Source organism: Oncorhynchus kisutch, linkage group LG7 (genome assembly GCF_002021735.2).
Source record: "Oncorhynchus kisutch isolate 150728-3 linkage group LG7, Okis_V2, whole genome shotgun sequence".
Taxonomy (NCBI): Eukaryota; Metazoa; Chordata; class Actinopteri; order Salmoniformes; family Salmonidae; genus Oncorhynchus; species Oncorhynchus kisutch.
The window spans coordinates 41,419,887-41,440,694 of NC_034180.2; the positions used below are offsets into that span (position 1 = coordinate 41,419,887).

General features: G+C 47.6%; 1 protein-coding gene across 1 annotated transcript in view; it reads right to left on the reverse strand.

Annotated features, from left to right (window-relative positions):
* LOC109894627 (usherin-like) overlaps positions 1-20,808 on the reverse strand; it is a 378,093-nt gene that overhangs the window by 354,753 nt on the left and 2,532 nt on the right. The window contains 1 exon segment of the mRNA XM_031828079.1: positions 13,109-13,274. Within this exon segment, the coding sequence (XP_031683939.1) occupies positions 13,109-13,274 (166 nt within the window).

Genomic DNA, 20,808 nt, shown 5'->3' on the forward strand with positions numbered 1-20,808 from the left:
AACTATAGTTTTGGCAAGTCTGTCAGGACATCTACTTTGTGCACAACACAATTCCAGTGGGTCAGAAGTTTACACACACGATATTGACTGTGCCTTTAAACAGCTTGGAAAATTCCATAAAATGATGTCATGACTTTGGAAGCATCTGATAGGCTCATTGACATAATTTGAGTCAATTGGAGGTGTACCTGTGGATGTATTTCAAGGCCTACATTCAAACTCAGTGCCTCTTTGCTTGACATCATGATAAAATCAAAAGAAATCAGCCAAGTCCTCAGAAATAAATTGTAGACCTCCACAAGTCTGGTTCATCCTTGGGAGCAATTTCCAAACGCCTGAAGGCACCACGTTCATCTGTACAAACAATAGTACACAAGTATAAACACCATGGGACCACGCAGCCGTCATACGGCTCAGGAAGGAGATGAACTCCTAGAGATGAACGTTCTTTGGTGCGAAAAGTGCAAATCAATCCCAGAACAACAGCAAAGGACCTTGTGAAGATGCTGGAGGAAACAGGTACAAAATTATCTATATCCATATTAAAAGAAGTCCTATATTGACATAACCTGAAAGGCCGCTCAGCAAGGAAAACACTGCTCCAAAACGCCATAGAAAAAGCCAGACTACGGTTTGCAACTGCACAAAGAACGTACTTTTTGGAGAAATGTCCTCTGGTCTGATGAAACAAAAAATAGAACTGTTTGGCCATAATGACCATTGTTATGTTTGGTGGAAAAAGGGGGACGCTTGCAAGCCGAAGAACACCATCCCAACTGTGAAGCATGGGGGTGGCAACATCATGTTGTGGGGGTGCTTTGCTGCAGGAGGGACTGGTGCACTTCACAAAATAGATGGCATCATGAGGTGGAAAGGTATGTGGATATATTGAAGCAACATCTCAAGACATCAGTCAGGAAGTTAAAGCTTGGTCGCAAATGGGTCTTCCAAATGGACAATGACCCCAAGCATACTTCCAAAGTTGTGGCAAAATGGCTTAAGGACAACAAAGTCAAGGTATTGGAGTGGCCAACACAAAGCGAGCAAGGAGGCCTACAAACCTGACTCAGTTACCACCGGCTCTGTCAGGAGGAACGTGCCCAAATTCACCCAACTTATTGTGGGAAACTTGTGGAAGGCTACCTGAAACGTTTGACTCAAGTTAAACTATTTAAAGGCAATGCTACCAAATACTAATTGAGTGCATGTAAACTTCTGACTTCAACTGTATCTATCTAAGGGACTGGTGTGACAGGGTACCCAATATATGCCCAGACATGGGCTACAGGTCTAATTGTGCTTGCAAATGTTCATTAGGGTTGTGAAAAATAGAGGACGAGTGGACATTCTTTCAGCAGCCAGAGATCATCTGAGAGAACTGAGGCAGAAGAAGGGACAAGGCTCACTGGGGAAAGAAAGAAAGAAAGGAAAATGAGAGGTAGCAAGAGAGAATAAGAGAGAGAGGTAGCAAGAGAGAATAAGAGAGAGAGGTAGCAAGAGAGAATAAGAGAGAGAGGTAGCAAGAGAGAATAAGAGAGAGAGGTAGCAAGAGAGAATAAGAGAGAGGAAGCAAGAGAGAATAAGAGAGAGAGAGACATAATTGTTGATTTCACTTTTGTATATGATATACTTTACTTGCTTTGGCAATGTAAACATATGTTTCCCATGCCAATAAAGCCCCTTGAATTTAATTGAGAGAAAGAACGAGAGAGAGAGGAAGTGAGAGAGAGAGAGGAAGTGAGAGAGAGAGAGAGGAAGTGAGAGAGAGAGAGGAAGTGAGAGAGAGAGAGGAAGTGAGAGAGAGAGAGGAAGTGAGAGAGAGAGAGGAAGTGAGAGAGAGAGAGGAAGTGAGAGAGCGAGAGGAAGTGAGAGAGAGAGAGAGAGAGGAGCAGCACAACTCACTTTCAGTACGTTTGAGGTAAATTTGACCAACTTTTATGCCTCTGCTTCTAAAAATGAATCGTTTTCTCTTCAATCACAGGGTTTTTCTTTATTTTTTACTACTACATTGTAGAATAGTAGTGAAGAACATCAAAACTATGAAATAACACATGGAATTAAGTAGTAACCAAAAAAATATATTTTAGATTCTTCAAATTAGCCACCCTTTGCCTTGATGATAGCTTTGCACACAAGTCCATATTTTGGCAAGAACAGCTCAAATTGTCACGTCGTGTATGTAGGTGGCAGGGAAGTCAAGCGCAGGAGAATTCAACTTGGTATAATTGGAGTATTTTAATAACTTAAAACATCAACTTCAAAACCAAAATCCATAATAAAATAAATGTGGGTACAAGAACCTGTCGCACACCAATCCATAAAACATGAACATAACAATAAACAATCTCTGACAAGGACATGAGGGGAACAGAGGGTTAAATACACAACAATTAATGAATGGGATTGGAATCAGGTGTGTAAAAAGACCAGACAAAACCAATGGAAAATGAAACATAGATCAATGATGGCTAGAAGACCGGTGACGTCGACCGCCGAGCACCACCCGAACATCAAGAGGCATCGACTTCGGCAGAAGTTGTGACACAAATAAGCAAAGAGAAATGACAGTCCATCATTACTTTAAGACTTTAGGGTCAGTCAATGCGGAACATTTCAAGAACTTTGAAAGTTTCATCAAGTGCAATGATGAAACAGGCTCTCATGAGGACCGCCACAGGAAAGGAAGACCCAGAGTTACCTCTGCTGCAGAGGATAAGTTCATTAGAGTTCACTGCACCTCAGATTTCAGCCCAAATAAATGCTTCACAGAGTTCAAGTAACAGACACATCTCAACATCAACTGTTCAGAGGAGACTGTGTGATTCAGGCCTTCATGGTTGAATTGCTGTAAAGAAACCACTACTAAAGGACACCAATAAGAAGGAGAGACTTTTTTGGGCCAAGAAACACAAGCAATGGACATTAGACCAGTGGAAATCTGTCCTTTGGTCTGGAGTCCAAATGTTAAATTTAGTTGAACGGATGCTCTCTGCATGTGTGGTTCCCACCGTGAAGCATGGAGGAGGAGGTGTGATGGTGTGGGGGTGCTTGCTGGTGACACTATTTAGAATTCAAGGCACACTTAACCAGCATGTCTACCACAGTATTCTGTAGCAACACGCCATCCCATCTGGTTTGCACTGTCATTTGTTTTTCAACTGGACAATGACTGTGTAAGGTCTGTGCAAGGCTGTGTAAGGGCTATTTGACCAAGAAGGAGAGTGATGGAGTGCTGCATCAGATGACCTGGCCTCCACAATCACCCGACCTCAATCAACTGAGATGGTTTGGGATGAGCTGGACCGCAGAGTGAAGGAAAAGCAGCCATCAAGTGCTCAGCATATGTGGGAACTCCTTCAAGACTGTTGGAAAAGCATTCCAAGTGAAGCTGGTTGAGAAAATGAGTTAGAGGATGGGAGAGTGCCAAGAGTGTGCAAAGTGGTCATCAAGGGTGGCTACTTTGAAGAATCTCAAATTGATTTGTTTTACACATTTTTGGTTACTACATGTTTTGATGTCTTCACTATTATTCTACAATGTAGAAAATAGTCAAAATAAAGAAAAACCCTTGAATGAGTAGATGTGTCCAAACTTTTGACTGGTACTGTATATTACAAAACATTATGGGGGATTGGAAATGATGCAGAGAATTACACTGATAGAAGCCACAATCTATCTGCAATATTATTTTTTATAAAATAAGACATGAGAGCAGATGGGAAGAAAGGCCTGAATGCTGTTAAAGATTAACGTGGGCTGTTTTGCAGTGATGACTGTCTGTCACACATTGATGTGATAATGCTGATTTAGACAGGCACATAGGAGACCGCCTCTGGGGTTCTTTAGGCATGCTCCCTCACTGACACACTGATGACTCCCACGGAATATACATCTCTAACTCTGTCTTTCACTGCTCTCTTTCTGTCTCTCTCTCTTTTATACTTTCCCTCATCCCTCTCTTTCTCCGTCACTCTAAGTGGCGTGACCTGCCAGTAGTCTTCAGCAGAAATGTGACACCTAAACAAGTTCCCAGAGCTAGAGAAACAATCAAATGAGACAGAGAAACCGAGGAAATGCAACAGAGCTTCCTCCTCTCGCACCTACCTCCTCCCTCTCCCCCCCTCACCTCCCTTCTCATCTACCCCCTCCCCCTCTCACCAACCTCCTCCCCCTCTCCTCCTTTCTCATCTACCTCCTCCCCCTCTCACCAACCTCCTCCCCCTCTCCTCCCTCCTCACCTACCTCCTCCCCCCCCCCCCCTCACCTCCCTTCTCATCTACCTCCTCCCCCTCTCACCTACCTCCTCCCTCTCTCCCCTCTCACCTCCCTTCTCATCTACCTCCTCCCCCTCTCACCTACCTCCTCCCCCCCCCCCCCTCACCTCCCTTCTCATCTACCCTCCTCCCCCTCTCACCTCCCTTCTCATCTACCTCCTCCCCCTCTCACCTACCTCCTCGCCCTCTCCCCCCTCCTTACGTACCTCCTCGCTCTCTCCCCTCCTCCTTACCTACCTCCAACCCACTCTCCCCCCCTCCTTACCTACCTCTTCGCTCTCTCCCCTCCTCCTTACCTACCTCCCGCCCACTCTCCCCCCTCCTTACCTACCTCCTTGCCCTCTCCCCCCTCCTTACGTACCTCCTCGCTCTCTCCCCTCCTCCTTACCTACCTCCCACCCACTCTCCCCCCTCCTTACCTACCTCTTCGCTCTCTCCCCTCCTCTTTACCTACCTACCTCCCACCCACTCTCCCCCCCTCCTTATCTACCTCCTCGCCCTCTCCCGCCCTCCTTACGTACCTCCTCGCTCTCTCCCCTCCTCCTTACCTACCTCCCGCCCACTCTCCCCCTCCTTACCTACCTCCCGCCCACTCTCCCTCCTCTTTACCTACCTCCCACCCACTCTCCCCCCTCCTTACCTACCTCCTCGCCCCCCCCCCTTACCTACCTCCCGCCCACTCTCCCCTCCTCCTTACCTACCTCCCACCCACTCTCCCCTCCTCCTTACCTACCTCCCGCCCACTCTCCCCTCCTCCTTACCTACCTCCCGCCCACTCACCCCTCCTCCTTACCTTCCCTTTTCAGTCTCATGTCAGACACGTCTTGTTTCATCTCTATTATAGCAGTTTTCCGTCCCACAGACAAATGACCAACAATAAGCCCCGTCACTAGAGCCTGACCGACAAATCGGCTGACCGATATTATCGTCCAATATTTTCCTTTCACTTCTCTCAACCCCCTCATCACCTCCCTTCTCATCTCCCCTCTCACCTACCTCCTCCCCCTCTCCCCCCCTTACCTACCTACCTCCCGCCCACTCTCCCATCCTTCTCACCTCCCTCCTCCTCCTCTCAACCCCTTCAACTCCCTTCTCATCTACCTCCTCCCCCTCTCACCTCCCCTCTCACCTACCTCCCACCCACTCTCCCATCCTCCTACCTCCTCGCAACCCCCTCATCACCCTCCCTCCTCCCCTCTCATCTACCTCCTCCCCCTCTCATCTCCCCTCTAACCTACCTCCTCCCCCTCTCACCTCCCCTCTCACCTACCTCCTCCCCCTCTCACCTCCCCTCTCACCTCCCCTCTTATCTACCTCCTCCCCCTCTCACCTCCCCTCTCACCTACCTCCTCCCCCTCTCATCTACCTCCTCCCCTCTCCTTACCTACCTCCCGCCCACTCTCACCTCCTCCTTACCTACCTCCCGCCCACTCTCCCCCTCCTTACCTACCTCCGCGCCCTCTCCTTTACCTACCTCCTCACTCTCTCTCCCCCTCCTCCTTACCTACCTACCTCCCGCCCACTTTCCCCTCCTCCTTTACCTACCTCCCGCCCACTCTCCCCTCCTCCTTACCTACCCCACGCCCACTCTCCCCCCTCCTTACCTACCTCCTCGCCCTCATCCTTTACCTACCTCCTCGACCTCTCCCCTCCTCCTTACCTACCTCCCGCCCACTCTCCCCTCCTCCTTACCTACCTCTTCGCTCTCCCCCTCCTCCTTACCTACCTCCTCGCCCTCTCCTTTATCTACCTCCTCACTCTCTCCCCTCCTCCTTACCTACCTACCTCCCGCCCTCCTCCTCAACTCCCTTCTCATCTACCTCCTCCCCCTCTCACCTACCTCCCACCCACTCTCCCATCCTCCTACCTCCTCGCAACCCCCTCATCACCTCCCTCCTCCCCCTCTCATCTACCTCCTCCCCCTCTCATCTCCCCTCTCACCTACCTCCTCCTCCTCTCACCTACCTCCTCCCCCTCTCACCTCCCCTCTCACCTACCTCCTCGACCTCTCCCCTCCTCCTTACCTACCTCCCGCCCACTCTCACCTCCTCCTTACCTACCTCCCGCCCACTCTCTCCCCCTCCTTACCTACCTCCTCGCCCTCTCCCCCCTCCTTACGTACCTCCTCACTCTCTCCCCCCCCTTACCTACCTACCTCCCGCCCACTCTCCCCCTCCTTACCTACCTCCTCGCCCTCTCCCCCCTCCTTACGTACCTCCTCACTCTCTACCCCCCTTACCTACCTACCTCCCGCCCACTCTCCCATCCTTCTCACCTCCCTCCTCCTCCTCTCAACCCCCTCAACTCCCTTCTCATCTACCTCCTCCCCCTCTCACCTACCTCCCACCCACTCTCCCATCCTCCTACCTCCTCGCAACCCTCTCATCACCTCCCTCCTCCCCTCTCATCTACCTCCTCCCCCCTCTCATCTCCCCTCTCACCTACCTCCTCCCCCTCTCACCTACCTCCTCCCCCTCTCACCTCCCCTCTCACCTACCTCCTCCTCCTCTCACCTACCTCCTCCCCCTCTCACCTCCCCTCTCACCTACCTCCTCCCCCTCTCACCTCCCCTCTCATCTACCTCCTCCCCCTCTCACCTCCCCTCTCATCTACCTCCTCCCCCTCTCATCTACCTCCTCCCCCTCTCACCTCCCCTCTCACCTACCTCCTCCCCCTCTCACCTCCCCTCTCATCTACCTCCTCCCCCTCTCACCTCCCCTCTCACCTACCTCCTCCCCCTCTCACCTACCCTCTCACCTCCCCTCTCATCTACCTCCTCCCCCTCTCACCTCCCCTCTCACCTACCTCCTCCCCCTCTCATCTACCTCCTCCCCCTCTCACCTCCCCTCTCACCTACCTCCTCCCCCTCTCACCTACCTCCTCCCCCTCTCACCTACCTCCTCCCCCTCTCACCTACCTCCTCCCCCTCTCATCTCCCCTCTCACCTACCTCCCTCCCCCTCTCATCTCCACTCTCACTGCCCCTCTCATCTACCTCCTCCCCATATGACCTCCCCTCTCACCTACCTCCTGCCCCTCTCCCCCCTCCTCACCTACCTCCCGCCCACTCTCCCATCCTTCTCACCTCCCTCCCACAGACAAATGACCAACAATAAGCCCCGTCACTAGAGCCTGACCGACATATCGGCTGACCGATATTATCGTCCAATATTTGCCTTTCAAAGAAAAATTTGTATTGGTCTTTATAAAGCACTGATATTATATACATAGAATGAACAAATACGTGTGCTCATTTGTGGTCATTTTTAGAAATGAAGAAGGAGCTCTACGAGCTGTTCATTCAACATCATTCAGCCCGTAAGTCACAATGTGAGGATCAGCCTTCGCCACGGCCATCGACAGCATATCTGAATAAGTAAATAATCCTAAGTAAACTTCAACCCTGTCGTCATCACAGGCTCACCTGGTTAATGTTAGCTGGCTAGTTAACCAGAAATGTAGTTAGGCTCTATCTCCCCAGCATGCTAGCTATCAAGCAATCTATGCTACTTATGTGTGAACACTGGACTGGCGCCAAGTCAACACTGACTCATCATTCATACGAAAATAACACTGTTACTGTCTGTACCATTTATGTTTGTTTAGTTAGTTGGCGCAGATCATTTAGGCTTCATTCATGATGAGATAAGATTGTTAGCTAGCTAGCTCCGCCCTCAACTTCCGGTCTCTGTGCTGTTGTCCTGTTTGTTGCCACTTGGCTATCTGCCAAACTTTTCATTTTTTACTTTTAATACATTTACCAACATCTTTGTTTTTTCCTCGCTCAACTTTTTTCATTCAACTTTTTAACCCCGGACGCTTTATCTGGACATGGTTCTACAGGACCTCCACCGGCTGAAAAAGCTAAGTAGTAACATTAACACTATGCCATCTAATTGCAGTCGCTGTACTCATCATATACAGGAGAACTATCGCCTTATGGTGAGGATAGCCTTGTTGCCTGCACAGCTTCAGATGCAATCGTTAGGCAAGGGCAATTTAAGTGTAGGAGAGTATGAAACTGCATCTGTGCCACCAGTAAGTACAGATAGTAGTATAAATCCCCCCTGCACAGTCCTCACAAGCCGGACAATTTTCTCAAGGTTTCTGGAAAGAAATGCTTTCGGCATGCTCAACCGGTGTCGCTCATTCAGCCGACAGAAACTTTCAACCGGTTCTCCCCATTAAGCAACAATCCTTCTCAGGTCTCTCCTCCACCTGTTACGGGGTCTGAGCCGCCAAAGCCTCCCACCATTAGTTCTGACAAATTGAAAACCCTAGTCATTGGTGACTCCATTATCCGCAGTATTAGACTTAAAATAATCATACAGCGATCATACACTGTTTACCAGGGGGCAGGGCTACCGACGTAAAGGATAATCTGAAGATGGTGCTGGTTAAAGCTAAAACTGGCGAGTGTAGAGAGTATAGAGATATTGTTATCCACGTCGGCACCAATGATGTTAGGATGAAACAGTCAGAGGTCACCAAGCGCAACATAGCTTCAGCGTGTAAATCAGCTACAAAGACATGTCGGTATCAAGTAATTGTCTCTGGCCCCCTCCCAGTTAGGGGGAGTGATGAGCACTACAGCAGAGTCTCTGGCCCCCTCCCAGTTAGGGGGAGTGATGAGCACTACAGCAGAGTCTCTGGCCCCCTCCCAGTTAGGGGGAGTGATGAGCACTACAGCACTCTCACAACTCAATCGCTGAAATTTGTTTTCTACCCCCCACCAAAAGATAGAATTTGTAGATATTTGGCCCTCTTTCTTGGACTCACCCACAAACCGGACCAAGCCTGGCCTTCTGAGGAGTGACGGACTCCATCCTAGCTGGAGGGGTGCTCTCATCTTATCTAACATAGAGTAGTCAGAGCCCTGTCTATCTCCACAATGAGATAAGGTGCAGGCCAGGCAGCAGGCTGTTAGCCAGCCTGCCAGCTTAGTGGAGTCTACCACTAGCACAGTCAGTGTAGTCAGCTCAGCTATCCCCATTGAGACCGTGTCAAAATAGGGTTACATAATGTTAGATCCCTCACTTCCAAGGCAGTCATAGTCAATGAACTAAATCCCTTTCTATAGCTCCTGTTTACAGGCCTCCTGGGCCGTATACAGCGTTCCTCACTGAGTTCCCAGAATTCCTAGCGGACCTATTCACATTTTTGCTGACTATAATATTAACATGGTAAAGTCCACAGACCCACTCCAAAAGGCTTTTGGAGCCATCATCGAATCTGTGGGTTTTGTCCAACATGTCTCCGGACCTACTCATTGCCACAGTCATACCCTGGATCTAGTTTTGTCCCATGGAATAAATATTGTGGATCTAAATGTTTTTCCTCCTGATCCTGGACTATCAGACAACCATCTTAATATATTTGCAATCACAACAAATAATCTGCTCAGACCCCAAACAAGGATCATCAAAAGCTGTGCTATAAATTCTCAGACAACCCAAATATTCCTAGACACCCTTCCAGACTCCCTCCACCTACCCAAGGACATCAGAGGACAAAAATCAGTTAACCACCTAACAGAGGAACTACATTTAACCTTGTGTAATGCCCTAGATGCAGTCCAACCCTAAAAACAAAAACATTTGTCAGAAGAAACTAGCTCCCTGGTATACAGAAAATACCCGAGCTCTGAAGCAAGCATCCAGAAAATGGGAACGGAAATGGTGCTCCACCAAACTGGAAGTCTTCCGACTAGCTTGGAAAGACAGTACCGTGCAGTATCGAAGAGCCCTCACTGCTGCTCCATCATCCTATTTTCTCAACTTAATTGAGGAGAATAAGAACAATCCCAAATGTATTTTGAAAACTGTGGCAAATGTTCACTTCAGCAGTGATAAATTCATGAGCTTCGTTGATGAAAAGATCATGATCCTTAGAAAGCAAATTACGGACTCTTTGAATCTGAGAATTTCTCCAAAGCTCAATTGTTCTGAGTCTGCACAGAACTGAAGTAGTTGAGACACTCAAGTTTTTTAATCCTGTATCTCTTGACACATTCATGAAAATAGTCATGGCCTCTGAACCATCAAGCTACATACTGGACCCTATTCCAACTAAACTACAAAGAGCTACTTCCTGTGCTTGGCCCTCCTATGTTGAACATAATAAATGGCTCCCTATCCACCGGATGTGTACCAAACTCACTAAAAGTGTCAGTAATAAAGGCTCTCTTGAACTATCGGCCTATATTGAATCTCCCATTTCTTTCAAAACATTGGGAAAAAGCTGTTGCGCGGCAACTCACTGCCTTCCTGAAGACAATGTATACGAAACGCTTCAGTCTGGTTTTAGACCTCCTCATAGCACTGAGACTGCACTCGTGAAGGTGGTAAATTACCTTTTAATGGCGTCAGACCAAGGCTCTACATCTGTCCTCGTGCTCCTAGACCTTAGCGCTGCTTTTGACACGATTGATCACCACATTCTTTTGGAGAGATTAGAATCCCTAATTGCTCTGCACGGACAAGTTCTTACCTGGTTTAGATTTTATCTGTCGGAAAGATATCGGTTTGTCTCTGTGGATGATTTGTCGTCTGACAAATCAATTGTACGTTTCGGCGTTCCTCAAGGTTCCGTTTTAGAACCACTGTTTGTTTCACTATATATTCTACCTCTTGGTGATCCATGCTCTAATCCATGCTTTTGTCACTTCTATATTGGACTACTGCAATGCTCTACTCTCCGGCTACCAGGATAAAGCACTACATAAACTTCAGTTAGTGCTAAACATGGCTGCTAGAATCCTGACTAGAACCCCAAAAAAGTATCATATTACTCCAGTGATAGCCTCTCTAAATTGGCTTCCTGTTAAGGCTGTGGGTGATTTCAAGGTTTTTACCGCTAACCTACAAATCATGACAAGGGCTTGCTCCTACCTATCTCTCCGATCTGGTCCTGCCATACATACCTACAGATACGCTACGGTCACAATACGCAGGTCTCCTTATTGTCCCTAGAATTTCTAAGCAAACAACTGGAGGCAGGGCTTTCTTCAATAGAGCTCCATTTTTATGGAATGGTCTGCCTATCCAGTAGCAGACTCGGTCTCAACCTTTAAGTCATTACTGAAGAATCATCTCTTCAGTAGGTCCTATGATTGAGTGTAGGCTGGCCTATGGGTGCGAAGGTGAACGGCAAGGCACTGGAGCCATGAACCGCCCTTGCTGTCTCTACCTGGCTGGCTCCCCTCCGGCTCCCCTCTCTCCACCGGGATTCTCTGTCTCTGACCCTATTACGGGGTCACTGGCTTACTAGTGCTCTTCCATGCCGTCCCTAGGAGGGGTGCGTCACTTGAGTGGGTTGAATCACAGATGTGATCTTCCTGTCCGGTTTTGCGCCCCTCGGGCTCGTGCGGTGGAGGAGATCTTCAGCTTTGTCTCAGGGTAGTAAGTTGGTGGTTTGTTGATATCCCTCTAGTGGTGTGGGGGCTGTGCTTTGGCAAAGTGGGTGGGGTTATATCCTGCCTGGTTGTCCCTGTCTGGGGGTAGCGTCGGACGAGGCCACAGTGTCCCTCGACCCACCCCTGTCTCAGTGGACTCTACAAGGTGTCGCAAATGTTTCACAGGGTTGCTGGCCCATGTTGACTCCAATGCTTCCCACAGTTGTGTCAAATTGGCTGGATGTCATTTGGGTGGTGGACCATTCTTGATGCAGACAGGAAACTGTTGAGCATAAAAACCCAGCAGCGTTGCAGATCTTGACACAAGCTGATGCGCCTGGCAACCTACTACCTGTTCAAAGGCACTAAAATCTTTTGTCTTGCCCATTTACCCTCTGAATGGCACAAATACACAATCCATGTCATAATTGTTGCAAGTCTTATAAATCCTTATTTAACCTGTTTTCTCTCCTTCATCTACACTGATTGAAGTGGATTTTCAAGTGACATCAATAAGGGATCATAGCTTTCACCTCGATTCACCTGGTCAGTCTATGTCATGGAAAGAGCAGGTGTTCTTAATGTTTTGTAAACTCAGTGTATTATGTTTAAACACAGCACATGGTAGCTATTGAGTTGAGATGGGGAACTTAGTAGATAGTCAACTCTAAATAGGCTTAATGGATCCCAATAAGGAGTCACATACAATGTTGTCTATGCACCTCCAGTAAAAATGGATATACCATAGTCTACATTAGTACATAAGTGCTCTTAAGTGATTCAAGAAGTCCCAAACAAAAAATGATGACACTCAGTCTCCTCAGTCCTGCACCACACAATCTCTGAATTACAGCAGTGGGCACAGTCTGGTTATATATGAAGTGTGTGTGTCGAGCATGCCTGTGTGTGTCTGCACGTCCGTGTGTGTGTGTATGTACACGCCCATGTGTATGCCTGCGTGTGCGTGCCTTTGTGTGTGTGTGTGTGTGTGTGGCCCCCTGCACCCACAGCTGGTCCAAAGCAGATGTTTACCAGTATAATTACCCTCCAGACCATACGTCATCTCCAGCCTCTAGATGTGTAGTGACACCAGTTCAACACAGACCTGCTGTGGTTCTCAGGGAGCACATTCATTTCAAAACTCTTACAGTCTATTGGCCAGAAAATAAAATATGGTCAGACACTTACAGAAGAAAACACAAAGGTGCAAACACACAGACACAAACAAGCAAACACACATCGAGTTAAGTAAAAAGTCAAAAATGTCTACAGGTGTACAAAATACTGTTGTCATAATGACATAGCTAACATGACAACATATATCACTTAATTGTCTCAAACAGGGGCAGAGTGTGTATGGTATGTATCCACTCCTGTTCAAAACACAGGTCCGTGTAGGGCAGGGGAGGGTAGATAGATAGGTATGGGAAGCCGGTTCTTACCTGTAGAGCTAGGTGGGTCCACCTGTCCACTGTGAGTCTGCCCTGGGTGCTGAAGGTCAGAGTACCAACCTGACTGCTGGGCTGACCGTACTGTAGTTTGACCGCAGACTCAGACACGGTCAACAGGAACACCAACCGCTCCTCTGAACTCTTCTCCAACACCATCCTGAACATAGAGAGACAGGGTCACAAACACACACACAACAACTTACACACACACACTCTGTGCCCACTGGACTATAACAGCTAAATCAAGTGTGTTACTGCAGGCTGGAACAAAAGCCTGGCCACTCAATGAAGACCATAGAGGGGCTATAAAACAACTATGGATTCCAGAATAGGGTGAATATGGTCAGGGAGAAATCCAAACTAGTCTAATCGGAATGAATGGCAGTAGAGGCGTAATCCTGGTTTTACTTATGCAGGAAAATAAAAGTAAGGCACGTGACGCATCAGAAATGATGTAACAGAATTTAATGATTGTTAATCTAAAATATTGTCAACCTAGAATATGATCATATAATTATAAACACAGTTTATAGCAGTTTTATAGCCATTTTCTGTATAGCCTCTAAAATATATGTAAACAGACTATAAATGTAAAACATGTTGTTTTCCTGGAAAGCTGTGACTGCTAATATATGTTACAATACTTGTTCCATTTCCAACTTGTCTAAGTCCTCTCATCAACTGATGTCAGACAGTGTCTGTGGATTGACTGCACTGTTTGAATGGAATGTTGGCATATTGGCAGTTAGTACAAAAACAACTGCATCATTTTACACAGTATCTTATCACAGCACTGGCAAACCATGGTTGTTGACCAACTCCCTGACCACAATGGCTGGCTTTTATACTGTCATTAAAAAGGTTCATGTTGATTCTAGTATTCTAACGACTAATTCTTTGGTGAAGACCCCTGGTCCAGACAGACTGTATGTTTCCACAGAGGGTAAGATCCACTCTAACAAACACATGAGGGTGATTGTGACATTTACTCATATCCATATTTACCATGATTTCCTCCTGCTGTTACAGTGGTGTAAAGGAGCAGCCACCCACACACTCTGTGTCATATTAAACATCATCAAACACATTTTATGGGAAACTCCTACTTTTAATGAACACCGGCCAACACACCCAATAAATCACCAGTGTGTGTACTGTGTGTGTGTGTGTGTGTGTGTTGTTTGTGTCCCAGCCCTGCCTGCCTGCCTGTTCAGTTCAGTCCAGATAACTTGAGAAAATGAAGGGCAGAGGGGAGGGGACAGGGCAGAGGGGAGGGGACAGGACAGAGGGGACAGGACAGAGGTGAGGGGACAGGGCAGAGGGGAGGGGACAGGGTAGGGGACAGGGCAGAGGGGACAGGACAAAGGGGAGGGGACAGGGCAGAGGGGACAGGACAGAGGGGAGGGGACAGGACAGAGGGGACAGGGCAGAGGGGAGGCAACAGGACAGAGGGGAGGCGACAGGACTTAGGGGAGGGGACAGGACTCAGGGGAGGGGACAGGACTCAGGGGAGGGGACAGGGCAGAGGGGACCGAGCAGAGGGGACAGAGCAGAGGGGACAGGGCAGAGGGGACAGAGCAGAGGGGACAGAGCAGAGGGGACAGAGCACAGGGGTCAGAGCAGAGGGGAGGGGACAGAGCAGAGGGGACAGGGAAGAGGGGACAGAGCAGAGGGGAGGGGACAGGGCAGAGGGGACAGAGCAGAGGGGACAGGGCAGAGGGGACAGAGCAGAGGGGACAGGGCAGAGGGGACAGAGCAGAGGGGACAGGGCAGAGGGGAGGGGACAGGGCAGAGGGGACAGGGCAGAGGGGACAGGGCAGAGGGGAGGGGACAGAGCAGAGGGGAGGGACAACTTTGTGGAATGAAATGTATCTTGAGTTTCTGCTGGTTTGGTCTACTTAGAACTGGGCCAGTCCTCTCAGGGTGTGTGTGGGTGTGTGTCTGGACTTGCGTGCTTGCCTGTGTGGGTAGGTACGAGCATGTGTGTGTGTGTGTGTGTGTGGCTGGTGCAAGTGTCTAGGGTGAGTGCAGCGACACATCTTTTAGTGTCATGTTATCCTGAGTCTGGCATACTGATAGGTATTAAGGAGAAACTCCCTAAGGAGAATAAAACCAGCTCACTCCCTCCCTGGTCCTTATTAGCACAGCAACAGAACTAAACTTAACTGTAACCTTATCCTTACCCCTAACCTAAAGCCTAACCATAACCTTACATTAAGAACAAATAGGTTCAATCAATTCTGATGATATAGCAGATTTAGTCCTTTGTAACATGGCTCTCTAGTAACTACCTGTTGAGCTGACAGTGTGTAGACATCCTTCTGTCTCTCAGACCATTCATCACTCCAGTCCCCCTCCTCTTCCCCGCTCCCCTCCTCCTCCCCACCTCCTCCCCGGTCCCCCTCCTCCTCCCCGGTCCCCTCACCTCCCCATCTACTCTCCCATGCCCGCTCCCCCTCTCCAATCCCCCTCTCTACTCTGTCATTTTCTAGGAAAACAAAGTGGAGGAAAACAAAGTGCTCTTTGAGTGGATGCTCCCTCTATACACGGAGAAACACACAGGGCAATCTTTCTCCCATTGATCTAAACTAGCCACAGCTGCTGGTATGATAACACACACACACAATACAATACACACACACATGCACTAATAGTCACTAGAATTCCTGTTTTGTGCCTGTTTGTTATAATTTTATATAAAATTCCCAAAGTAAGCCTCTCCATTATCTGTGTGGCAGCAGTAGAATGCCAGTGAGTCGGTGTGAGGATGCCAGAGATCCATGGACAGATTCCTCACACAGCCTGACACAAATCACACAGCCTGACACAAATCACACAGCCTAACACAAATCACACAGCCTAACACAAATCAAATAGCCTAACACAAATCAAATAGCCTGACACAAATCACACAGCCTGACACAAATCACACAGCCTGACACAAATCACACAGCCTGACACAAATCACACAGCCTGACACAAATCACACAGCCTAACACAAATCACACAGCCTCATTACAGTTTTTTGCGACTGCTTACACACTTGTTGCGGAATTTGTCTCATTGTGTCAAAACTCTACACACAAGCCAAATAAGACACAACACTTGGAGATAAACATCTCACTTCTATGTCAAAATGAAACTGCAATCAAAACAATCCTTTTTCAAAATGGCAGTTTTGCAACAAAATGATACATACAGGCACCATTTGAATGACTCTTTCAAAGCAACAACACACTGCTGTACTTTATACCAAACACTGTCTGTCTTTAGTACTTTGTACACCTCTTGAATGTTCTCATACAGGGTTCTGTGAAGGATTGTTCCAGTACAGTACATCTCCTCACAATCAACACACATATAGAAAGGCTTCAGAAAGAAATATATACAGCTTACTTTTTGTTGCCATTGCAGGTTTTTACAACAACACACAAAGAAAAGTAGAATTACAGTACAGTAATCAATACAATATGCTACTGTAAACTCACAGAAACAAAAAGTAATTACAGTAAAATTACATTGTAAGGGACGGGGAGGGTAGTTTATGGATCCCGCCTTGTTAGGGTCTGGTCACATCACAAGCAACGTCATCCCTGGCTAGGCAACGGGGAAAATATTACCGTGCCGTATCCAACCCTGGACTGACCCCACCTCAATGTCTCCGCATGCATCTTCCATGGCTTGCAAAAGAGGCAGGCGAGTATGTGGTTGGCAGTCATACACTTTCCAACGCCAAGCCAAACATAATTATTCAATCAGATTGAGAAATGGGGAGTAAGGAGGCAAGTATACAACTGTGAAGTTATTGTGGTTGGTGAACCAGTCCCTGACCAGAGAAGCCTGGTGGAAACTAACATTATCCCAGATGACAACAAACCTGGGCTGCTCTGGTCCGTCCTGTACAACTGCATTATGTAGAGCATCCAGAAATATGATTATGTGTTGCAGTATTGTAGGGACCGAGGGTGGCATGGTGATGCATCCAGAAATATGATTATGTGTTGCAGTATTGTAGGGACCGAGGGTGGCATGGTGATGGAGAACTCCTTGCAGACTAATAGCGGTGCACAAGGTGATATTTGCCCTGCGCTGCCCAGGGACATTCCCAATGGCTCTTTGTCCTATAACATTTCTCCCTCGCTGCCCAGGGACATTCACAATGGCTCTTTGTCCTATAACATTCCCCTGCGCTGCCCAGGGACATTCCCAATGGCTCTTTGTCCTATAACATTCCCCCTACGCTGCCCAGGGACATTCACTATGGCTCTTTGTCCTATAACATTCCCCTGCGCTGCCCAGGGACATTCACAATGGCTCTTTGTCCTATAACATTCCCCTGCGCTGCCCAGGGACATTCACAATGGATCTTTGTCCTATAACATTCCCCTGCGCAGCCCAGGGACATTCACAATGGCTCTTTGTCCTATAACATTCCCCTGCGCGGCCCAGGGACATTCATAATGGCTCTTTGTCCTATAACATTTCTCCCTCACTGCCCAGGGACATTCACTATGGCTCTTTGTCCTATAACATTTCTCCCTCACTGCCCAGGGACATTCATAATGGCTCTTTGTCCTATAACATTTCTCCCTCACTGCCCAGGGACATTCACAATGGCTCTTTGTCCTATAACATTTCTCCCTCACTGCCCAGGGACATTCACTATGGCTCTTTGTCCTATAACATTTCTCCCTCACTGCCCAGGGACATTCACAATGGCTCTTTGTCCTATAACATTCCCCTGCGCGGCCCAGGGACATTCACAATGGCTCTTTGTCCTATAACATTTCTCCCTCACTGCCCAGGGACATTCACAATGGCTCTTTGTCCTATAACATTTCTCCCTCACTGCCCAGGGACATTCACAATGGCTCTTTGTCCTATAACATTTCTCCCTCACTGCCCAGGGACATTCACAATGGCTCTTTGTCCTATAACATTCCCCTGCGCGGCCCAGGGACATTCACAATGGCTCTTTGTCCTGTAACATTCCCCTGCGCTGCCCAGGGACATTCACTATGGCTCTTTGTCCTATAACATTCCCCTGCGCTGCCCAGGGACATTCACAATGGCTCTTTGTCCTATAACATTCCCCTGCGCTGCCCAGGGACATTCACAATGGCTCTTTGTCCTATAACATTCCCCTGCGCTGCCCAGGGACATTCACTATAGCTCTTTGACCTGTAACATTCCCCTGCGCGGCCCAGGGACATTCACAATGGCTCTTTGTCCTATAACATTCCCCTGCGCAGCCCAGGGACATTCACTATGGCTCTTTGTCCTATAACATTCCCCTGCGCTGCCCAGGGACATTCACTATAGCTCTTTGTCCTATAACATTCCCCTGCGCTGCCCAGGGACATTCACTATGGCTCTTTGTCCTATAACATTCCCCTGCGCTGCCCAGGGACATTCACTATAGCTCTTTGTCCTATAACATTCCCCTGCGCTGCCCAGGGACATTCACTATAGCTCTTTGACCTGTAACATTCCCCTGCGCGGCCCAGGGACATTCACAATGGCTCTTTGTCCTATAACATTCCCCTGCGCAGCCCAGGGACATTCACTATGGCTCTTTGTCCTATAACATTCCCCTGCGCTGCCCAGGGACATTCACTATAGCTCTTTGTCCTATAACATTCCCCTGCGCTGCCCAGGGACATTCACTATAGCTCTTTGTCCTATAACATTCCCCTGCGCAGCCCAGGGACATTCACTATGGCTCTTTGTCCTATAACATTCCCCTGCGCTGCCCAGGGACATTCACTATGGCTTTGTCCTATAACATTCCCCTGCGCGGTCCTATAACATGTCGGGCCACGACGCCTGGTTTTAGCTAGATTGAATCCAGCTTCATCAATGAAATTAACTCATGAGGCTGTGCAGCTGCATCAAAGTCCAGGACTCTCTGTAACAGAACATACATACACTGTACCGTGAATACGGTGTAACTCAAAACACAGGACTACAAGGTCTACATTTTCACACAGGGATGGGGTGGGGGGTGGGTTGAGTCAGACACATTCAGTCAAAACTACAAGCTACAGGCAAGGCAGGTGTCCCCACAGACAACCCCCAGAATGACTGCTTTGTCTGAATGTATCTATGCAGTGCCAATAGGACACAATCTACTGCCATTACAGTATTACAGTATAATACAGTGACACTTGCACGTCGTCATAGTGAAGGTCTTTGACTCGAACTCTGTTCCTCTCAAATGAAACCCTGGACAGCTTCATCGTAAGTTGGTGTTGACGCAAGATGCAGCAGAGGGTCGACATATTGACACGGTTGATATTATGGAATGTTGTGTGATCTGCGATGATTTGCTCTCGTAGTTGATGTAGGCGGAGGGTGTTGTTTGCCAACACTAGAGTGATAATGGCCAGTTCCTGTTCATGGTGAACGGACGTGGCCTTCCACCCTCAGGAGGTCGTCTGGCAGTTCTGTAGAAAATGCAAGAACATGATGTCATTGGTTAGGTTATTTTTGACATACTGTACACAGTAACATCACAACTGTATTACATGTACTTCACATCACTATACCTATTTCTATGTTCACTGAGGATCATAGACTTAATATTGTAGGATTACATTGTACTGTACTGTGATGCAGAATGATGTGCAACAATACAGTCTAGTGTAGAAAGTTGAAGACATACCTGTTCTCCAGTCTAAATGTCTGTGTTCTGGATGCTACCGTGTAGCGTCTCAGGTTGGGCTGGACTCTCTGCCTCCCTCATCGTCATGATTTATGACACGGTCCACCAAAGTGGCCCTAATGTCGTCGGAAATATGTCTCCGTCTATTGCCTGGTCCCCTTCTTTGTCCTCGTCCTCCTCCTCCTCCTCTCTCTCTTCCTGTCTCTCTCACTGCCTCCATGTTCTCACCAAAGGGGTGATCTTACCTGAGGTGTTTGTAGTGGTGAGGCTCAGACTAATTGGTGTTCAATTACTGTAGAAGTGTTTTCATGCGTGTGTGTGTGTGTTGCCAATTTCACTTATGTTTTGCATGTTGAATAAAAGTGTTTTCCCAATGATTGCAAGAGATTTCCTTCTTGAACAAAGTGTCTCGTAAAAAACTGTGTGTAGTGTTTTGCAAGTGTGTTGCAAAATTACCACCAAAGTGCAAAGTGTGTTGCAGAATTACAAACAAAGTGCAAAGTGTGTTGCAAAATTACCACCAAAGTGCAAAGTGTGTTGCAAAATGTCAAACAAAGTGCAAAGTGTGTTGCAGAATTACAAACAAAGTGCAAAGTGTGTTGCAGAATTACAAACAAAGTGCAAAGTGTGTTGCAGAATTACAAACAAAGTGCAAAGTGTGTTGCAGAATTACAAACAAAGTGCAAAGTGTGTTGCAGAATTACAAACAAAGTGCTAAGCAGAAAATGTGTTGCTTTTGTAACCATTCCTTAAACAAAGGTACCAAAAGTACAATCATCAAAAACTGTAAACGGACTAACTGGTACATGATTCACTGGACTTAAAGCAACAGAACACAGACAAATATCATAATATGGTCCTTAAGCTAAGCCTTTTACCCAAAGCAACACATATGCCCACAATCAGATTCATAGTCAGTGAAAATGTATTCTGCATACTGTGTGTATATGGACAGAAAGCCTTTCATCTAGCCTCTTTGATAGCTGCCATATTAGTTACAACAAATACTGATACATGTCAAACGACA